This window comes from Raphanus sativus, chromosome 8, assembly GCF_000801105.2.
Source record: "Raphanus sativus cultivar WK10039 chromosome 8, ASM80110v3, whole genome shotgun sequence".
In the NCBI taxonomy this organism is placed as follows: Eukaryota; Viridiplantae; Streptophyta; class Magnoliopsida; order Brassicales; family Brassicaceae; genus Raphanus; species Raphanus sativus.
The window spans coordinates 8,735,886-8,752,913 of NC_079518.1; the positions used below are offsets into that span (position 1 = coordinate 8,735,886).

The following is a 17,028-nucleotide window of genomic DNA, read 5'->3' on the forward strand; positions in this document are numbered from 1 at the left end:
TAGTATTTGCGATTTGGTTCATTATTAAAAAAAATATTACATATTTCTGCTTTCTTAGTTTCAAATTATATGATATTTTGAAAAGTTTAGATTGTTTTATAATATAAGATATTTTGAAGTTTAAAGTTAATCATAATTTTATTGAAACTGTTCAACGAATAAGGTATTACTCTCATTTTTATAATTAGTTGGATATTTTAAAATCATATCTTGAAAATATTTTTTAAAAGAATGTAAATTTTTTAATTTTTGTTCACCAAATCAAAACATCAAATATTATAAAACAGATGAATTATTTGTTTTGATTCCTAGAATTACACATATCCTATTTTTTAGATGGAATCAAAATTTACATATATTTTTCTCATCATTAAATTTACATATATTTTGCTCATCACTATACCTATGATTACACATAATTCGCGAACTCATTGAGCTAGTGCTGATAACAGTAAGAAAACTTACTAGTGTTAGATGTCATTCAATATAGATAACCAAGCGAGGACGGCCTAGTAGTTTTGAAGGAGTTTCAACTCCAATACGGATCTGGATTTAAATTCCGCTGGTCACTGTGGAACTAACATTTTGACAACAACAGGAACAAGAAACCGATACGTAGATTAAAAACGTAGACTGTAAACACGTGACTAGTCTGAACTCACTTCTGTGGAGTCTAAGATACTTCTGTATAATAAAGAAAAAAAAAAGTAAAACAAAAGAAGTAATTACTACAAGTCTACTCTTCCTGCACGATTTATTCTTGCATGTCTACCTTTGTAAAGACATTTAGTGCAAACCCCTCCATATGCATATTGTCACCTGGGGACAGATTGAGTGATTTCTTGTCCTTGACCTTGGGTCCTTGGGTTACACAAAAAAATAAGAAACTGTAAAACCTAGTCAGGAAATTGCCTCATGAGATTGTAAAAGCCAACTATGGAAGCTTTCCTAATTTATACAAAATAACACATGTCGCAAGGCAACCAAGGAAGTGCTCTTAACGTATATTGCGATTTTGCCCAATATAAACTATATAATTGCAGTTAGAACCCTAATTTTTATTCATTAAACCCGCACTTTCATATAGCACCAAAAGGCGTGGAATAGAAGAAAAAAACGAGTCAGTCAATGATACAAAGACATAAAAATCTAAGTAACATTCTACTCTCAGTGTTTTTGTCTCGTTCCTAAAGTTTTTTTTGTTTCATCATCGTTACTGATTCTCTAAAATAACAAACTAAAGGACTGGAGAGATATTGTCATGGTGAAGCAAGAACTGGGTCCGGACAAGACACCGGAGGAGACGATGAAGCTTCCTCTGTCGAGACAGCTACTAGTTTCGAAGGAGAAGTCAGCTTGTTGAGACTGTCTCTTTTGGACTTGCTTCCGTTCTGGTTTGAGTTCATGGACAAACGCCTAGGCGTTTCGTTACTCCCTCCTCCTCCGTTAGCTCGTGCTCCCACCGGTTTCTTGGCACTCACGGGTCTCCCAGGGCTAGGTCTAGACCCAAAGGCTGAGTCTTGATCAGTGTGCGGCGGCTGTTCTTGCTGCTTCTTCTGTTCCTGTAAATAAGAAAACAACCACGTCAGTTAGGGTTTCACAATCAGATGACTAAGAGTATGAGAATGAGAAGAAACTCCACCTTCAGCCTCCGCTTCTCCTCTTCTCGTTCCTGTCTAAGCATAGTGTACTCATCTAACATAGCGAGCAGAGGAACACCATCATACTCGAAAGACATACTGTTATCCTCTTCCCATGCCCGGGTTTTAGTAACCAATGTGTCAACCATTGCTTCCACAAAACAAAACAAAAACATAATAACTCCTTCAGCTCTCAGTTAGTAACCAATGTGAAAAAGATGATAGAGAGACACTCTTGCAAGTTACCTGTAATCTTGCTGACAAGAATCCTAGCTTTCTCAGCTCTCTTGAGATTCAAATGCGCACCTCTGCTTGCACTATACCTGTTCTGATCCTGTTTTCACAAGAACAATTAAAAACGTATTTATCTTAAACCAGTGTTGTGTGTTGATGACATTGTTATGATGATTCTCTCATGCATTTTTTACCCGGTTATAGTCTTCAAGCCAGCTCTCTTCCTCACAAGCTGACATCCATTTCTCGACTCGGTCCAATATCTCTTTCCTACTAAACGCTTCTTCCTTGGCCTTTGCTATCTGGCTATCCATCTCAGCTAGTAGCTCAGCAGGCTCAGTGTTTCCAGCATCGATCAACGACATGATCCTCTCACGAACAACCTCAGGCTTTATCTCTATGTGAGCTCGAGCGTATATCTCCTCGAGCTCGGTTTGTTTCTTGAATGCAATTTCCTTCATCCTGCTAGCTTTCAGTTTATCAAGCCTATCCACTTCCACCTCAGCCTTCAAACAAAGCAAGTTACATATTATAAGCATTGTTTGGTAGATCGATTGATACAACATAACAAGTTTAACAATACCTGCTCGATGAGATCAAGTGCGAGAGCACCAGAGACGGTCACTTGATGAACTGAAGCAGAAATGTTACAGGTAACATGGTCAAAAAGCTCCCTTTCCTCATCAGGAGTATCCATCAGATTCCATAGTTCAGTCAGCTGAGTAGCTAGCTCTTGAAGCTGCATAAGACCAAGATTCATTACTAAACAGACCAAAACTCATGTCAGAGATCTAAAAGGCCATGATTTAGACTAACCTTTTCAAGTCTTTGCCTCTTGTCCTCTTTAAGAGTCAAGACAGTCGTAGCCAACTTTGAAAGAGTCTCGTTGCTAATGCTCTTGGCATGAACACCATTTGCCTCATCTAAGCTCGGATGAACTTCAGTGACAGTGCTCAAGAAATCTAAACCAAGGACGGAACACAGATCATGCACTGTGCTCACAAACTCAAGCACCTTGCTCAACCTATCACTCTGTCCAAAACACACAAGAAAGCAGTTTTTAGTTCTTGTCTAAAAGCAAACATTACCACAACTAAAAAATTTACCTTCTCTTTCTGGAGCTCTTGGAGTTTGCTCTTGTAGTCATCCAATCTCTTCAGGGACAAGTCAGTCTCGTCGACCACATGAGTCCCGTTGCTCAAACCTCCAGCAATCTCTTCACAGATCTTCTGAATCTGTGATTGCACATTAGAAAACTCCCTGACTCTTTCCTCTTTCTGCTGCCAAAGCTGTTCAAGAGCAGGTGCTATTGCAGAAAGCTGCTCTTTGATCGTTCCTGAAGTCTTATCTGGCTGCAATCAAAACAAACACACATATAAATTAACTCTATTCATCATCATCTTTACCTTTTTTTTTCTCTCCAAGATTTAGAGAACGTGAGAGAGGGCGCTTACAATGCCGATGTAGCTTTTGTCCCCAAGAGCGGTTGTGAGATTGGAGAGTTCAACATTGGCATCTGACAAGGTCTGAAGAAGCTCAGCGCGAGATTTGGCGGCGAGCTCGACTTTATGCTTGTAAACGTTAAGACACTCTTCCTCTATCTGGAGAAGCAGTTTGTCTCGTTCCTCATCACTCTCACCAACTTCATCCCAGATTTCCTGTCAAAAAGAAAGTTTTGTCTCCAATGAGTTCATTGAACCATACTTTTTTAAGTGCGGTCTGTGAAAATTACCTGCAACTTCTGCAGTAAGGTGCCACAAGTGACTTCTCCAAGAAGAGGGTTTTCTGCTTCTGTCACTGCCATTCTTGGTGAAATCTATACGTTTCCTGCAGAATGCAAACACACACAATACATTTCTGAGTGAAGAACCGAACTAAGACTACGGTAAAAGAAACCAAAGTTGCAATTTGTTTTTTGGAAACTAATCACTCTCGTCAAACATTTAAGATTCAAATCTATAACAACTTTCAGAGAAACAGAATCTTGAACTTAAAGAAACTCAAACCACATTGTTAGCAAGACACAAAAAAAAAGCGCTGGAGATTTGAAGCTCTGTCACAGTTAATAACACTGAACTTCACACTGCATTGGTGTGATAAAACGGATGAAAGAAAGAATCAAACAGTAGAAAGATTGTTTTCTTTACCGAGAACGTTATTGGATGCTATGGTTTATCTGATCTGGGTCTTACACTCTTCTCTTCTAGATCTGAAGCTCAGAGAAAGAGAGAGGGGAGTATAGGAGACAGAGAAGTCTCAAAACTATAGTTATGGAGGTTGGGAAATGGGAAAAAATGGGACCCACTTTACGGAACTCAATAATGAATCAACTAAACAACAACAAAAAAGTGACTCCTCTGGCTTCGCATTATGTACTGATGTGATGACTACTGCTCACTCAGCTTCGGACATTGACCATGTTCACGTCTGACCGTCTTCGGCAGGCCTCATGGGCCTCAATATTCCCCACTCAGCCCAAACAGTGTTAAGTAAGTCACGTGTCGTTTGCTTCGTGTGTAAACATGGGAAGGTCTTATCGGAGCATCCGATAACAAACATGAGACGCTCGTTGTTAATCAAGACTACAGTCTCGAGATGATCATATAGACCTCGGAGACATTCTCCAACACAAACTACAGAGAGTGCTTTAAAGAAGAAGAGAGTCTAGGTTATGTCACTCCGTGTTAAACCATGTAAAACCTTGATTTGTGTGTGAAGACTTATCAAAGAGACATGGTGAAATGTGAGTAGCAGAACTGTAACTTTCCCTCTCGTAAATCATATTTGAGAGAAGATATTAAAAAAAAAACAGACACAGAAGCAGGACTTCCCCTGCAAGTGCCACATCCAGCAACTTATGGGAGATCTTGTTCATCCAATGAATAACAAACGACACGAGAAAACTATTACTCAAAGATTTACGGACTCTTGTTTAAGCACCACTCTCTTTCTTGTTTTCTTCGCTCTCTCCTCCCTGAGTAACACCAACCTCTGCTGGTCTTATCACCCGATCATACAACGTGTAACCAGACTGCAAATTTTTGACACAAATTAGGTGATAAGACTATATTGTAAATGCAATGAAGAGAGACACAGAAGAGGGTAGCTTCATATAACTTTACCTTCAAGACATGAGCAACTGTGCCTTCAGGCTTAGAAGCATCAGGGACCTGGAACATTGCGTTATGCCTGTTCGGATCAAACGGCTCGTTGATAGGATCATACTTCTCCATACCGAATTTCTTAAACACCTCAGCCAGCTGTTTCTCAGTCATCTCCACACCTTCCAAAAGGGTCTTCAACAGTGGAGCAGCAGCACCACCAGCCGAATCTTCTTCTTTCGAGGTGTCGTTGTTGTCAAGCTTCGAGAAGCTTTCTTTGACAACAGAAGAAGCTCTTCCGAGATTATCCGCCACATCCAAAAGGCTCTTTGCAAAATTCTGCAGAGGTATATAAACACATATTCTCAGCTGAACTATCAATTCATCATAGTGATTGCAAACCCTGTAGACTAACCTGTATGGCATACTTCTTGGTGTTTTCAGCATCACGCCTTGTTCTGTCCATTACATTCTCCATCTCTGCGTACGTGCGAAGAACTTTATCTTTCATTTGCTTAAGCTCTTCCTCCTTCCCATACAGTAGCTCCTCCTTCTCAGCTACGAGCTTCATCAAATCATCCTTTGACATCTCCTCCTCCTCATCATCATCACTCCCGGAGTCTGATTCAGAGACCGCAGTAGCTCGTTTAGCGCCTTTCCTCCTTGCTTTGGATTCTGATTCGTTTGCCTCAGATGTAGTAGCTTTCTCTTCCTCACTTGTCTTGGAGGCTGCTGACTCAGTGTTGCTGCTCTCCTTTTCATGTGATTCAGTGGAGGAAGAAAGAGAGAACCTTTGAAGTGAAAACGAATCAAGAGACACTTGAGCTGCAACAAGCTGCTTTAGGTTCAAAGAAAACAGTGTCAAATACAGAACACAGCTAATCATTTCTAAAGACACTGACTTTAAGTTCCATTGGATAAACCCCTTAAACCCTAACAAACGCCTAAACGAAATTCGTTACTAATCATGGATAAAAAAATCTAACCTTTTGTGAGAAGTTATGAACGAGGGAGTGATACCGGTTCGAGAATATAGGAGATTGGTTCCTCGGCGGAAGAGCGGCGGCGGTGGCGGCGGAGAGAGAGGAGCGTAAGCCCGCGCTGCGGGAAACTCGCGAGAGAAACCTCGAGGCCAACATCAAGGAATGCACAGAGGAACAGAGCTACGATCAAGAAGAAAAGAGAAATCAAATCGAAAGTTCACAGAGGAGGTGCCTAGTGTGGGGGAAAAGAGAGTTCTCGCTTTTGTCTTTCTTTACGTAAATACCCTAACCGATGCACGACGGTGGCTGAAGTTTTGAGGGTATTATCGTCAATATAACAGCTAACCGAGGTTTTGAGAACCCTCTAGAAAGTAGAAAGACACACCCGTCCTACCCTTCAGACCAAACATAAAAAGAATCATGAAGCGTTCGGTTAGGTATATGTCTTGGCTCTTTGGACCTTCGGTGAAGTTTTTGCGAGTCAACTAAACTTGTTATATCAAGAAATTTTTTGATTGTATTCTTAATCCACTTGACTAATAGAATTGAAGCCTTTCACATGTTCAAATGTGATTTTGGGACTTAACATATCAAGTCATACCACGAACAAATTGCTTTACAATCCTATATTCTTGGGTTGTTGTCTTACAATTCCGAGCTTGTACCAGTGATTAATTAGTCAGGTTGCTTGGTCTTTTTCTTCAAAAGCAAGCTTCCAGAATGTTGGTAAAAGAACCATCTTTCTCAAAAATAATTAAAGATGCTATTTTGATGTCATAGGCAAAGCTTTCAAAACATAAACCAAAAGGTATTACTTAAAGACGGATGCTCTTCTTTTTTCTTGAGGATTCGAGTTGGGTGCTTTGGTGGTGAAATGCAACTTGATAAGAGAAGGAAGATCGACTAGCTCCACTCGCGGCTTCCCAAGCAAAACGCTCTTCAGCTTTTCATCACAGTTCACCACATTCTTGTTCTTAGGATCCTTTTAAAAGAAACAAAAAGAACCAATCATCAGTCGATCATTGACACAAACAAATTTAAAAAAAAAAAAAGAACTGTTCTTTACCAAATAACTAAATGATTTCTGACCTGAAGATTGTTGGTCTTGATGTAAGACCAGACACGCATGAAACAACCAAGACGAGAACTCTGAGACTGGCCAACGAAGTCACGTAGAGTAGATGGAAGATTCACTAGGTCAATCAATTCACCAAGCTTCTTAGGGTTATCAGTTATCGCCTTCTTCAACCTCTGCGGCTGCATCTTGATTCCAATCAGCACCAGATATTCAACTACTGAAATGTATAAAAGAAATAAAAAAAACCGTTATATAACCAATGATTATTCCCTTTGGGGAATTTCATCGAACATCTGGTGTGCAATGAGAAGAACAATCTACTGATTACATGTGAGTGGTAAGTGAAGCTGAAAGTAACAAGCCAATGTAAACGAGCTGAAGCTTTCACGCCGTAACGCTGCGGCGTTGGAGAATTCTCGCGTCTGAAACGCTGTGGGCTGTGTAATAGAAAGTTAAGAGAGACGAAGGGAAGGTTCCTATACTAATAAGTACAGACTTAAACCTTCTAACCAACATAGAGGGTTTACGTTTAATACGTGTGGTGGGCTTCGATTGATTGTTGGGCCGCTATATTTTGGATAAATATAAAGATGGATTTTAACGCAGCCGTTGGATTAAAAAGACAAAACGTAGAGAGAATATCAACCGTCCGATAGATGCCCTTCTTTTAACGAAAAGGAAGAATCGAATCCGATGCGGGCGAAGCAATTTTAGGAGTTTAATTCAGTTTTTATTTTATTTATAAATCTCTCATAAATCACTCTTCTTTGATCTTCTGGAACCCTTTACTTTCGTTGTCTGCGTCCCTTTTTGTTATCATCTCTCTCTCTGTCCACGGGAAGGAGAGAATCTTAGGAAGTAAAGATGTCTGCAACACAGGAGGAAGAGAAGAAGCCAGGTGGAGACGGAGGAGCTCACATCAATCTCAAGGTTAAGGGACAGGTAAAATCATCTCTCTTCCTCTCGCATGTGTTTTGTTTGACCTAAGTGTTTCTTTATTTCAGCGTCTCGTGTAGGTTGCGATTAGGGTTTTATATTTTGATTCTGCTGCTTTCTGGTTTCTCTGTTCTAGGGTTTCGTACTACTAGAGTTCAGTCTTAACGAGTTCTGTTTTTTTTTGGGTTGGGTTTGGATCTGAAAGCTATTGATGTTTATGAGAACTGAGCAGAGTGTTCTGCTTTTGCTTATAGAGCTGTTAGTTGGTCTTGTCCGAAAGTTTTTACAATTTCAGAAGGGTAAAGTTGAAACATTTTTTTTTTAAGTTGCTCTTGATGACGATTGTAAACTATACTGTAAAAAATAATTTTGAATAAAAAAAGCTAAATCTTTTTCCAGTAAATGGTAACTTTTGTTGTGAACATGATTGAGTATCGTAGTCTATTTCAAATAGTTTGGATTGTGTTGATGTTTGCTAGTATGTGACTTCACTTTACGACTAGTTTCCTATCATGTTTTTGTTTTCTTTTTTTTATCTGAATCGTGTTTTTATGTGTGTAGGATGGGAATGAGGTGTTCTTCAGGATCAAGAGAATCACCCAGCTGAAGAAGCTGATGAATGCTTACTGTGACAGGCAATCAGTGGACATGAACTCCATCGCCTTCTTGTTTGATGGCCGTCGTCTTCGCGCTGAGCAGACTCCTGATGAGGTAAACACCTTCCACCTATTATTGTTCCTATTGAAAGTTTTACACTTTTCTAATACTAAAGCTTTGGTTCTACACAGCTTGACATGGAGGATGGTGATGAGATCGATGCAATGCTTCATCAGACTGGTGGCTCTGGTGGTGGCGCTGCTATGGCCTGACACACACTTATCCTGGTTTAGTGGTTTCACGATTAGATCGTGTGATATGGATGGTTAAGAAGTAATCGGCATTAGGATTTGCGGACTTGTTTTTTTTATTTATGACCATTGATTGTCCTTAGAAAACTAATATGGTCTAGAAGGTTTTTAAAATTTAACCTTTGGTTGATTTCTATTTGAATATATTGGATCTTAATGTCCTACGACTATTTGCGCTTAAATTCGTCATCTAATCCTATTGTCTAAATCAATGGGCTATCCTATCTTTTATCTGGTAAGAGGTAAACCAATGTAAAGTGATGATGTTAAACTTAAACCACCAATTATCTCAATCTTTCTCGAGTGGCAAGTAATTACTTGAAACAGAAGATACTCATCCACGGCTATAAATTACTCGAGTTTAAACAAGATTTAACCATAAACGTGAACATATAGATCATCCATAACATAAACTTACAATCCAGCGAACAATGCCACAACTTTAGGACATTAAACACCCATAACCATAATAAAAAGAACACTGGAAGCTTCACATGCAACTACCAAGAGAGTTTTGCTTATTTATGCATTTGTAGACTCTCGTTATACATAAAAACCACGCGGCCACGGTTGTTCACTGAAGAACAAGGCACTCAGAGGCAGTCCCGTTCGCCATCTGACCTCCATAGGTTCGGTTGCCTGTCTGGTTAACACTTCCACAAGGGTGTTGGTGCTGCTGCTGAACTAAGTTTCCTTCAAGCTCCTCCTCTTGGTTACTACAACCTATGGCTTAACTAAACTAGGCCACGTATATAGATGAATGTATTTTAGTTTAAAAATGGTTGCATTACCAAAATCAATATACCATCATCATTTTCGTTTAAAATTTTGTTAACAATCAAGAATATAGGCTTGGCAAAAATCCAAATAAAAAAACGAACAAAACCTAATCCAAAAAAATATTACATAATTTTAACCAAAATTGATTAGATATCCGAATGGTTTCAAAATTTTGGTATCTATAAAACCAGAACGAAACCCGATCCAAAACGAAATATTTCGGATATCCGAATATATTCTAACCAAATATATATATATATATATATTAAATCTATTAATTATTTTTAATTTAATCTATACAAAAATATACAAAATATATTAAATATTTTTAAGTTAACCAAAATACTTGGAAATATATACAAATAGTTAAAAATAAATATTTAAAATAGTTAAACGATACTTAAAATACCAATACTTAAAATATTTACTGATTTTTTATCCAAATATTTAGATTATGTTAAGTTTAAGTATTTCAACTTATATTATACATATTTATATGTTATATATAATTTTTATTTTTAGATTTTAAGAAATTTAAAATATATATAAATTTTATTTTATTTTTACAAAATTAAATGTGATATCCGAATCCAAACTCAAATCCGTAGATCCAAACCGGATCGAACCCGCAAAAATCGAAATATAATCAAACCAAACAGAACCGAACAAATGGTACCCAAATATCCATCCTTAATCAAATATAAGAAAATAGTTATTGATAACAAACTATATACTTTTATTATATTTAAATACAGCATAGTTTTAAAATTAACTCGGTGCAGGCACAGATTATTATCAAGTAAACATTAAGCAATACACGTTATTTTTAAGTTTTATGTTTCTTTAGTCTCGCAGTTGAAATTCCAAATGCACCAGTCTGGACACACCTTTGTCCATATCACATGCATGAATCCGCGTTTCCCACCCAGCCTGATGACAAAAAATGTAAAACTTTTATTAGCTCCAACTGTATTCTCAGAGCAAAAGCAAGCACGAATAAATATTCCCAGCTTGCATTCTAACTAAAGACATTAGCTTCGACCACACAATTTTTCTTTACAAACGCATAAACAAATAAAATAAATAATTAAATTCAAACAATGATAAGCTAATAAATCCTTTTAAAGTAAGTGGATTAATCTCGTTGCCACGTTAAATGGTCTGAACTCTGAAGAACTTGTTTGATCCTCGCTTCCATCACGACTCACGTGATGGTTTCCCGCGTGTTATTAAAAACTCAAAACGGCGCCATCCACTCTGGCTTTCATGCCGTCAAAGCTGTCTTTACCCACTTCCCTCCTGCCGCGTGGCCGTCTTTATTTTTGCCGACTCAAAAATGCTACCAGAATCTCTGAGGTTAGTATGTTAAAAAATCCAATAAACTCAAAGCATACTTCGCAATTAAGTACTACATTTACATTATCAATTAAACTAATGCAAATGAATGACTCTCAACATGCAGTTGTTGGCAACATGAAAGGTTCTGCATTGCATTGGACGCAATACCATCCTAGTTTAGGGATAGTATATTACTAGTATATACTTTGAAAAAAAGATGCATTGAATAGATACAAACCATATATAGTTAAGTTCCCAGTTGTACTTCTTTTTCATAATAAGTAGTTGTTGTCCTTAGTATGATTCACGCAAGTATTCTTAATACTCAGACTAACTGACGTATGTTATACTAATATTCCAAGCATCTTGAGCTTCCAATAACTGCTGTAACAACAAAGAAAACATATAGTAATCTAAGTGAAAGATAAGCTAAAAGTATTGTCGCTTAATAATTGGAGAAGAAGAAATCAATAAACAAAGAATAAATAATGTCGTCTCCGACTTTGAACCAAGAACCCCATGCCAATGTTACATACACACACTTCTACATACCCAAAACACACACACATTTAAATGTATTTGTATACTATTTATCTCTCTTTATATATATATAAAGCTTCTTATGAGCCATTTCATAAACAATTCAAACCTCTAAGATCATTTCTTCCACTCTCTAATCTCATAACTACTCTGTTCCAATGATGGTTACTTGGATAAGAGGACCAACCATCGGCCGTGGCTCCACCGCCACAGTCTCAATAGCGATTGCAAACTCCGGTGAGATGCTCGCCGTCAAATCCGCCGACTTATCTTCCTCAGCGTTCTTGCAGAGAGAGCAATCCATATTGTCTACACTGAGCTCCCCTCACATAGTCAAGTACATAGGCTCTTGTTTAACGCGCGAGAACGACCGAACGGTTTACAACATCCTGATGGAGTACGTTTCCGGCGGGAGTCTCCACGACTTAATCAAGAACTCAGGCGGGAAGCTGCCGGAGGCGGCGATCAGATCGCACACGCGTCAGATTCTAAAGGGTCTGAAGTATCTTCACGGGAGAGGGATCGTCCACTGCGACTTGAAGAGCCAGAACGTGCTGGTCGAACAAAACGGCGCCGTTTCGAAGATAGCCGATATGGGTTGTGCTAAACTGGTTTCCGAGTCGGGATTTTCCGGCACACCGGTGTTTATGGCGCCGGAGGTAGCTCGTGGCGAAGAACAGAGGTTTCCAGCTGATGTGTGGGGTTTAGGGTGTACGGTGATCGAGATGATGACTGGGTCGAGCCCTTGGCCGGAGGTAAACGACGTCGTTGCTGCAATGTATAGGATTGGATTCTCAGGTGAGTCGCCGGAGGTTCCTGAGTTGTTATCGGAGAAAGGTAGGGACTTTGTGATGAGGTGTTTGAGGAATGATCCGAAACAGAGATGGACGGTAGAAGAGCTGCTTAAACACCCTTTTCTCGAAGAAGAAGAATCTCAATCTCTTGATTACTTGCGTAACACGTCTTCTCCGAGCTCTGTGTTGGATCAACGGTTTTGGAATTCATCTAACTATCACTCTGTTTCGATGGATCAAGAAGAGGCTTTTGCTGATTACTCTGGTTCTTGGCGTTCGCCGGCTGATCGGATCGAGCGACTCGCCGGAGATGAAGTTACAAGCGTTCCTGATTGGGATACGGTAGACGGCGGAGAGTGGATTCAAGTGAGAAGAGATGTTGTTGGAGAAACCGAGAAACGTGTTGGCGGCTACGGCGATGGAGACTTGATTTGCGACGAGGCAACGTCATCGTCGCAAGTGATTGAAGTAGTTGAAGATTTGATGTCGGATCAAGAGAGCTTGTTGTCGGAATATTCCTCTGACGACGTCATTGCTAGTTTTTACTATAATGTTACTATTGAAGGAAATGTAGTTTTGTTTTATTACTATCGTAGTGTTGAAGATAAAAATGCACTAATAAATAAAATGTTTCGTAATTATAATGAGAATAAGAGAACATCTTATCTGTCAAATTGCATTGAACAATGTCCTAACAAATTAAACTAATATGGACCTTCGGTCTATGTTTCTTTTAACATTTGTAATCGTTACTACTTACTATTCCGTTTCTTTTTAGGTTAAAATACTATTTAGAAGTTGGTAACATAAGTCTTTGTGTTCTTGTTGGATGTTATGTCTGATACCTAATTGTAGAATTGTTGTTTTTTTAAACAACTGTACAATTAGGTATAAGACTGACTATAGTCTATAGAAGAAGTCAATGTGTAATTGGTCCTATTTATCTCTTAGGAAGTCATTTTAATACAATGTGTTCACGTAAAACCAGAGAAGACCCCGTTTTTTTTTTTTTTCCGAACACAGACGACTCTTTCGGGTTACAGAATCAAAGCTGACATTTAATTACTAGCACCAAAAACGTTTTGGTTTCTATCTTTCTTTTTTCCTAAGACTAGCCACTCCCTCTCACAAATCAAACACGTACGGTATCAACAACTTTGACACGCCGTTCTTTATTGTTTTGTTGGCAATAACGTTTGAAACTTTGAATATAAATGTGCTTTTTTACAATCTAAACATGTTACTAGTAAACTGTTTAAACGTATATCTGGTATCATGTTATAGGTGAATAAAGCAGACTAGTCAACTTCCACCGTTTGAAATTTTAGAAAGACATATACTTATAGTCACCGACACAGACGATTGCGTCGGTTGTGATAGTTCATAGTTCTAACTACTCTAAAGCCATCATTTGAACATTGCTACTTTGCGACCGATACCTAACAAAACAAATATTTTAAGTCAATGCCGTGCAATTTATTAGACCATCATTATTGGTGGGACAAAATTTGAGTCCTTAAAATTATTATATTAGTATGTGTGATGTTAAGATACAAGTGGAAGAACACAACAAAATGTTAAGATTATTGGTGGGACTTTGGTTTAGTCCTTAGGTAATTTTTTTAGTATTTTGATGTTAATTGTTTATTTAAATAAGTAATGATAAATAAAAGATAAGTTTATAATTAAACATATAACATTAGAATTGAAAACATAAAAAATTACAAACTTAAAAAAAAAAATTACACACACTATACAATGACACTCTTCACAAACACCAGAGGAAAATAAAACTAAAACAAGGCAAAACACCTGCAACACAAAATCCACCCGCAAAACACCTGCAACACAAAACCGTTTATGACTCCTTTGCATTCTGCATCGAGTAAGACCTCGTTCATTATGGCCGCCGCATGGCCTCTAGGTTCATCTGATGCTCTTCTTAACATAAACACCTGCAACACAAAATCCACCCTTTACATCATCATTACATGATACAAATCATAACAAAGTGTGGTACTTACCAGGAAGAAGAAATGTATCGTCATTATGTCTGAAAATAAGATCACAAGGAATTAACATCCCAGTCTTGGCACTCTCACAAATTTCATTGAGAGTGTATAGTATTTTATAGCCAAGTAACTGTTAATGAATTTGGTTCAACATTTATACTCACATGACAAGCATGAACGGTATAAAGAGCTTGAATATAAGAAGAGCTGCCATCAGAAAGGGCTGTCCAGAAATGCAATTATTCACATTAGACTACTATATAGAATCAAAAATTGAAAGAAAGAAAAGGAGGTAACAATGATATTCTTCTTTTTCTCATATATATTCTAGATGTTGCATAATACTCACGCTGAAGATTGTGATGAACCGGTAGACAGATGATATCTCAAAACTTGTTATACTTGCAAAATTCCCAGTTCCAAAGAAAGCCACATTGAACAAAATCATCTACAAAATACCAAAACTTTGCTATAGTGTCCAAATGTAACACAAGGACCAAGGGCAACAGAGAAAGTGACTTACAAAAATCAAAGGAATCCGCACATCTGATAGCTGCAAGTATCTCTCCTCACTTCCAATAGTGACATGTTCCTCTGTGTTTTGTTCTGATGGAGATGAATCTTTTGCTTTGCTAGAATGATGAGAAGCGTTCTCAAATTGGGTTTTACTCAAAATAAGGACTGTACTGGGTTTTACTCAATCAAAAAAAGGATTGTACTGGGTTTTACTCAAAATAATTCACTAATCAACCAAGTAATTATCACGCATGCCTTCAGTTCTTAATCCATATAAGTGATTCCTCTAAATCCCAAACGGAGGACACAAAAAAGAAGACAAACCTGGATTCGTTTCGATTCGGAGCACAAGCGAGGCGAGATCCGTGTGGAGTGAGCGAGTATAGACGGTTGTGGTCGAAATCTCCGTCGAGAGAGAGAGAGAATATGGAGATGATGAGAAACGAGGCCGAGACTCGAGAAGGAACTGGTGTAGACTCGATTCGGCGGTCAGGCTTTCGATTAAACGCGAAATCGGTGTGGGTTGTCGAGAGAGAGAGAAGAAGGAGCCGAACAGGAATGAATCGAGACCAAAGTCCACTTTGGTCTTCCCCTTTGGTTTTCCTATCCGCTTCTGCCACGTGCTCTCAAGGACTTTGTCGAAAATTTCTTATTTTGTATACGTCCCTCTTATTTTAATCCATTTTTCATTTTCTTTTGGGCTGATATTGGATAAGAGACGAGCTAAGATGTGCCGATAAAGATGGTCTTAGGTAACATCTCTAGAAATAAGTGGAACATACTAATATATTTTTGTGTTTCTCCCGTACTTATCCAAGGACAACAATATAACAACATGACTTAGCATTAAAGAAAACCTTTGGTCGACAAAAATTCCAAATCACTTTCACTAGTAAAAAATGTTTTGTATAGTACAATTATTATCATTCGTCTCTTTTAAAGCATTAAAACATTTATCTAAACTATAGTGAGCTAATAATATCACACACATTCTTTATTTGTTTTCACGTCTACTTTGCTTTACCATACGACTGCGAACTATCTTTTAGTTCATGGCCGCATGCATAACAAATGATGTGAATACTATCTTATTAAACTATTTACCCAAATACAAAAAAAATTACCATGTCTTAGGCAACACTAAATCATTATAACAGTATATTTAGATAAAATTGATAAGAAATAAAAGGGGCTGACTTGAGAAAAAAGATGGGAAGAGTTGGCAAACACTCAATATCATACATGTAAGTCTATAACCTCTTTTATTTTGTCCTTTTGTGGTTTTGCTCATTATTCATGCTTTCCATTGGATGGCCGGAGTAGAGGTACATAGATGACCCTTTATCCATTCCAAATATTTAATCTCTCATATATATTATTAGTTAACCAAGTTATCTTGGTCTAGTGGTAAAGGGGATCCGGCTGGAACTTCTGCCCTAGGTTCGATTCTACTTGGCCACCGGGGTTAGCGTTAAATCGTAAGAATACGTGGGTTGCCGTCGGCCTCAGGGAAATTAGTCTTTGGGCCTAGAAAGCCTTTGGAATCACCTCCTGGTTAATCAAAAAAAAAATATATATATATTATTATTTTTTTTCGCGCTTATTACTAGTATATACAAGATGGTAGAAATTTTTTTTGGGCAATTATCTCAGATAATACTTTTTAAGTTTTTGTAACAAAAATAGTACTCAAATATTAAAATGATCAAAATAGCATTTTTGTTTTGAAAATTTTAATATTTATTTTTGTTTTTAAATATTTGAACACATTCCTAAAACTTCACCCCTTAACTCTAACGCAAAGGTTATAAATGCATATTTACCCTTTAATAAAACTTTTTTGGTCATTTTCTTTCTTGTGATGCTATTTTTGTGACAAAAACTTGGTTTGATGTTATCTTAATTTTTTTTCTCTTTTTTTGTTTCTTAGATATATGTATGTGTCTATGTTACATAACTTGTATTCTTTTGATGTTATAATCATTTCAAAGCTCAACACCAAAACTCACTCTTGGTATTTTCACACATTTGGGTTTTCTGCAAAAAAAAAACTTAATGTGGTTCTTTTTTATAACTTAATCAGCGAAATCAAAACCTGGCACTTGCCACATTTAAAGGAAGACGTTATTTGAGTCAAATGAAACCTTGGCCCAGGACTATGCTATATG

At 37.7% G+C, this 17,028-nt stretch overlaps 4 protein-coding genes and 1 pseudogene across 6 annotated transcripts; 2 read left to right on the forward strand and 3 right to left on the reverse strand.

Moving 5' to 3' along the window:
- Window positions 1-1,050: 1,050 nt before the first annotated feature.
- On the reverse strand, window positions 1,051-4,181 carry LOC108819072 (65-kDa microtubule-associated protein 2). Its single transcript, XM_018592061.2, has 10 exons — window positions 4,022-4,181; window positions 3,607-3,701; window positions 3,329-3,532; window positions 2,981-3,226; window positions 2,691-2,906; window positions 2,458-2,613; window positions 2,069-2,380; window positions 1,887-1,974; window positions 1,643-1,791; window positions 1,051-1,562 (listed from the first exon to the last, which is right to left on the reverse strand). Exons 2-10 carry the CDS (start codon window positions 3,676-3,678, stop codon window positions 1,260-1,262), a joined length of 1,746 nt encoding a protein of 581 aa, XP_018447563.2. The 5' UTR covers window positions 3,679-3,701; window positions 4,022-4,181; the 3' UTR covers window positions 1,051-1,259.
- Window positions 4,182-4,616: 435 nt separating this feature from the next.
- On the reverse strand, window positions 4,617-6,240 carry LOC108820695 (grpE protein homolog 2, mitochondrial). Of its 2 annotated transcripts, none has more exons than XM_056991973.1 (4): window positions 5,962-6,240; window positions 5,391-5,813; window positions 4,997-5,314; window positions 4,617-4,905 (listed from the first exon to the last, which is right to left on the reverse strand). In XM_056991973.1, the coding sequence occupies exons 1-4, from the start codon at window positions 6,112-6,114 to the stop codon at window positions 4,807-4,809; spliced, it is 993 nt and encodes a 330-aa protein (XP_056847953.1). In that variant the 5' UTR covers window positions 6,115-6,240; the 3' UTR covers window positions 4,617-4,806. The 2 variants fall into 2 exon arrangements, with proteins under 2 accessions (XP_056847953.1, XP_018449195.1); XM_018593693.2 differs by having other exon boundaries at window positions 5,391-5,810; window positions 5,962-6,236.
- A 439-nt stretch (window positions 6,241-6,679) lies between these two features.
- Window positions 6,680-7,548, reverse strand: LOC108821132 (upstream activation factor subunit UAF30). 2 transcript variants are annotated; one of them, XM_018594182.2, is made up of 3 exons: window positions 7,365-7,548; window positions 7,048-7,250; window positions 6,680-6,940 (listed from the first exon to the last, which is right to left on the reverse strand). In XM_018594182.2, the coding sequence occupies exons 2-3, from the start codon at window positions 7,219-7,221 to the stop codon at window positions 6,770-6,772; spliced, it is 345 nt and encodes a 114-aa protein (XP_018449684.1). In that variant the 5' UTR covers window positions 7,222-7,250; window positions 7,365-7,548; the 3' UTR covers window positions 6,680-6,769. The 2 variants fall into 2 exon arrangements, with proteins under 2 accessions (XP_018449684.1, XP_018449683.1); XM_018594181.2 differs by having other exon boundaries at window positions 7,048-7,253; window positions 7,365-7,536.
- A 190-nt stretch (window positions 7,549-7,738) lies between these two features.
- On the forward strand, window positions 7,739-9,062 carry LOC108819411 (small ubiquitin-related modifier 1). Its single transcript, XM_018592442.2, has 3 exons — window positions 7,739-7,978; window positions 8,534-8,683; window positions 8,761-9,062. The coding sequence occupies exons 1-3, from the start codon at window positions 7,901-7,903 to the stop codon at window positions 8,839-8,841; spliced, it is 309 nt and encodes a 102-aa protein (XP_018447944.1). The 5' UTR covers window positions 7,739-7,900; the 3' UTR covers window positions 8,842-9,062.
- Window positions 9,063-11,654: 2,592 nt separating this feature from the next.
- On the forward strand, window positions 11,655-13,137 carry LOC108821046 (mitogen-activated protein kinase kinase kinase 18-like; annotated as a pseudogene).
- The last annotated feature ends 3,891 nt before the right edge of the window (window positions 13,138-17,028 follow it).